Here is a 4,323-nt window from a genome sequence, read left to right as displayed (position 1 = left end):
CAGAAATGCATGAAAGCCAAATTATCCTTTTTATCTGCTTGGCAGAACCTCCACTTGACTCCTCGTTATCTATAAATGAAGCCAAAGGAAGCCACATTTGAGCAGGGCACAGTAACAAATGGGTGAAGGAGCAGCCTAAAGCAAATTCACACATGAAATCAGAATAAATTGCACAGGGGAAGAAAAGATTTTGTATCAATTAACTTTGGGAGCATAAACAGATCTTTTCACACTTCTTTATTCCACCACGTTTCCTGCTAAGATCACGGCTTTTGACACTGTAGGAGCATCTTTTCTGGTATATCCTAGATCAAAAGGTCATGTAGGAAACCTGCAAACAACTGATTAAAACACCACTGTCAAAACGACCGATTAACTTAGATTAACATAGATGTAGACAGCTTCTAGATCTAATATGAACTACAGTGACAGTAAAAAGAAAGCACACCCTCTTTTATTTCTTAGGTTTTACATATTAGGGTATAATAACTATCATATTTTTCTTCTAACTCTAAAATCATGTTAAACTAACACTAGGTGTAGAAAAACACACAGCAGATCCCATCCAATGACATTATTCAATATATAAATAAACCCAAAATAGAAAAGCTGTGTTTGAGAAACTAAGTACACCCCACAAACAAACAGCTTGTAGAGTCAGCCTTAGTAACGCTGAGTAGTCGTTTTGTGTCTATGCTTATCAGTCTCTCATTGTTGTGGAGGAATTCTGACTTATAACAAGAAGTTTGCAGAGCTTTGTTTCTCCAGAGCTGTCCTATGTGGCCGACTGTCAACACTTGGATTAAAGAAACCCAGAAGCAGACTCTGAATCAAAGTATGCTGACAATGACAGTTGCTACAGCTGATGAGACTAGAGGAATGGTTGCAGCAGCTTTGGGCTTGACAGCTGGCAAAGCAGAATTTTTTCACTGAGTCAGAGGAATTGGTGACGACAGGAAGTCATGAAAGGTTAGTGATTGGTAACAGCTGTACACTGCACCCAGCCCATTAAAAGCTGTTTCTGCAACCAGGTAGGACACTGCTTGGCTAGTTGGTCGCCTCATGATACCACCTGAGATGATGATTGGAGTTTCAGACTCTGATTTGAGCACATTTTTTCACTATTTCACACAGACCATGAATAATACGAATGGCTAAATTGCTATGGTCAAATTTTAGGATTCTTAGTTGAAACTGATTAATATTGTATTCTTAGTCAGTTCTTGCAATTTTTGAGCCATGTGTAATTCATGGGAACATTTTCAAGCTGTTCAAACTTTTGGTGCTGAACCCCCAAATCCAAAACTTTTCAGTTAATTCTTGACAAATTTGTGGTTTATTCTTAGGTATAAGAGCCCATTCCTAAGTGATTTGTCTGCATTCTTACTTGTTTTTAACTCAATCTGGAATTTATGAAGCATTGTCCTGACCACTCAGCGAAATTGTACCCCCTAACACTGCCCAAATCTCTCTTCTGCTCTTGGAAAAAATGAAGAAATAAAAAATTACGGAAAATAATGAATTAAAAAAGTAAAAGTCGGCATAATAATTGAAATCATCACTCTCAGCTCTGGCGAGAGAGTGATTATTGGTGCAGATCTCAGTGGACATGTTAGAGCAGGAAACATAGGTGATGAGGAAGTGATGGAAAGGTTTGGTATCCAGATCAGAAATGCAGAAGGACAGATGGTGGTAGACTTTGCAAAGAGGAGGGAAATGGTTGTAGTAAATGGACTGATCTTATATAGCGCTTTTCCAGTCATACAGACCGCTTTACACTAGAGCCACATTCACCCAATCGCACTCACACATTCATACACCGATACACAGACCGGTAGGCAACTTGAGGTTAAGTGCCTTGCCCAGGGGCACATCGCCAAAGCTGGGGAACAGTAGTCTGCCCTGGGGGGGGGGGGGGGGGGGGGGGAGAAAGGAGAGAAGGGGGAAGAGTTCGATTCCACCTGTGAGCATGTTGTTTATAGAAAATATTTATAACAATTAAAGTGTTTAAGTGTTAAAAGTAAACAACATGTCCATTTAAAAACTAAAATCATTGTTAAATGCATTATTTTGTGCAAACAAAAATGTCAGCAACTACTTAGCTGTTTAGCTTTGAACTTAACTGAAAATACAGCATTCCTTTGTCAAAATCCTTCATTTTTTAAGGTTCATAGTAACTAAAGTGTTCTTAATTTTATTTTTTTCAATGACATATTTCAATAAAGCACATTATACACATTCAAGTGTACTTTAATAACATTAATCATATCTAGCTTTTATATTCATTATTTGCTGCAAATTAGTAGTTTAAAGTATAGTATTTTCTGGAAAGATGTCTTTCCTAAAGTACTTTCTGTGTTAAAGACAAGAAACTGAATATTTTTTATAGAACCAAATGTTTATTATTCAACAATTAAAACAGTGAGAACCAGGAAACAGGAGTAACTGTACACAATAAAACTGTTTGTAAAAGCTTTCATATTTAAAACAAGACAAAGAGGAAACAGATTTACATTTATTTTTGCTTTTTAATGTGTTATAACCAAAGCTCCTTTGTCATGCTTTCATTGGAGGGACAGTAAATATGTCCTCTATACTGGCTGTGTCCTGTCTCAGCAATTCTAAACTGCCCACATTTTTTGCATGTATTGTGCAAAACCTTGCGGGTCAGTTTTCGGGGTGCTTTGGTGGGAGCCAGAGCAGGAGCATGTGGTGGAACACCAGCCCCCGTAAGATGCTTCCCACAAGCTTGGCAGAAGACCCTAACTTTCCACTGATGATAGGGCATCCACACCAGAAGCCGGTGGGTAAAAAAACGATCGGGTGTTGGAACCTGGTGGTAGATGAGGGCTGGTACAGGAGGCTCATACCACAACTTGAAATCTGGGCGCACTTTGCCGGCATGAAAGAGGGTATTTCCCATCCATCTCTGGTCCTGTACAGGAATGGTCTTCCTCATCTCCCTCGGCAACCAGCCAGGTCCTGCATCACCAGCTGCATCTGACTGTTGCACACACGCTGCAGGCTCCTCCTGGAGAGAACAACAAAAGATGTGGAAATCTGCATACATATATTTCATTAAAGATGACTAAAAACTTAACTGGTTTTATTAATACATACTGCTGTACTCACAGGTGAAACTGTCTGGCAGATGTGTGTCGGTGTTGTGGATGATGAAGCCAGGCTAGGGGTCCTCACAGAGGATGGTACCAGGCTAGGAGTCCTCACAGAGGATGGAGGGGGGCCAGAGGTCCTCACAGAGGAAGGTGCCAGGCTAGGGGTCCTCACAGAGGATGGAGGGGGGGCAGAGGTCCTCACAGAGGAAGGTGCCAGGCTAGGGGTCCTCAAAGAGGGCAGAGAGGGGCCCGGTGGTTTCCGAGCAACCAAGTTGGGCTTCAGTGAATTCGTATGAGACCTCACCTTCATATGCCTCACTACACATACAGGTGAGTAAAACAGTGGGTATGCCTTTCCTTCTGATAGAGAGCATGCCACTTCTTCTGCCTCGGGGCAGGTCTATTCCCTGCATTTGACGGCCAAACCCCATCGCTGGAAAATCCCCTAAGCCTTGCCATCCACTCCTCATCTCCCAGGGCTTTATGGCTCTTTGGTTTGAAGCTCATCTGAAGATAAAATCAACAGATTTTTAAGAATCAAATGTAATAATGCAATTTTACTGCATTCAACAAAAGAAGTAAAATATCTAATAACTCAAAAAATGTATATGTCAGCAATTTTCAAAAATCCAAAGCAAAGCATCATTTTGTGTCACTACTAAATAACAGTTAATAATAACAATAATAATAACAGCACACTTAACTTATAGTGCACTTAATACAAAGAAATATACAAAGTAATGTTAGTGACAATTTTCTACAGTGTCAGTTAGGATTATCTTTGTACATTTTACATGTGTTGGATATGTCGTTTTTTAAATAAATCTGCCTCAATGTAAAATGAGAACATCTAATCGACTAGTTATGTGAGTAAATTGAACTGAAATACAATGTATTTCACGGTCACAAGAACAACTTCGTTTCACGAACGTAAAACAAAAACAATTAAATATTTGTACTTACAGTAAAGTTGTTTTTTTGCTGTGGGCAGAGGTGACAGCACAATGAAGCGATGTGGAATTTGTCTTTAACGGCGCTGGACCAACAAATTCTATTTATTCAGCCGTCCTTGCAACTTAATTTCAAACAAAAATACTTTAAAGTTATTTTGTTTATCTAAAGAGGCCCGTTCACCTTGATTGGCTGAGCTCCATTGTGAACTCGTAAGTGGATTGGTTGAGCTCCATTGTGAGCTCGTACGTGGATT

At 39.7% G+C, this 4,323-nt stretch overlaps 1 protein-coding gene across 1 annotated transcript; it reads right to left on the bottom strand.

Moving 5' to 3' along the window:
* Positions 1-2,536: 2,536 nt before the first annotated feature.
* LOC124858483 (vegetative cell wall protein gp1-like) lies at positions 2,537-3,643 on the bottom strand. The gene is made up of 2 exons (XM_047350557.1): positions 3,133-3,643; positions 2,537-3,031 (listed from the first exon to the last, which is right to left on the bottom strand). Exons 1-2 carry the CDS (start codon positions 3,424-3,426, stop codon positions 2,537-2,539), a joined length of 789 nt encoding a protein of 262 aa, XP_047206513.1. The 5' UTR covers positions 3,427-3,643.
* Between the last annotated feature and the right edge of the window lie 680 nt (positions 3,644-4,323).

The sequence above is a fragment of the Girardinichthys multiradiatus genome, chromosome 21 (genome assembly GCF_021462225.1).
Source record: "Girardinichthys multiradiatus isolate DD_20200921_A chromosome 21, DD_fGirMul_XY1, whole genome shotgun sequence".
NCBI lineage: Eukaryota > Metazoa > Chordata > Actinopteri > Cyprinodontiformes > Goodeidae > Girardinichthys > Girardinichthys multiradiatus.
This window is presented reverse-complemented; position numbering and strand designations above follow the sequence as displayed.

Excerpts from the sequence above, each read along its gene's own strand:
- LOC124858483 (XM_047350557.1), bottom strand. The coding sequence starts at position 3,426 with ATGAAGGTGAGGTCTCATACGAATTCACTGAAGCCCAACTTGGTTGCT. Across the intron at positions 3,032-3,132 it reads TCTGCCAGACAGTTTCACCT|GAGGAGCCTGCAGCGTGTGT; the intron begins GTGAGTACAGCA and ends TGTTCTCTCCAG.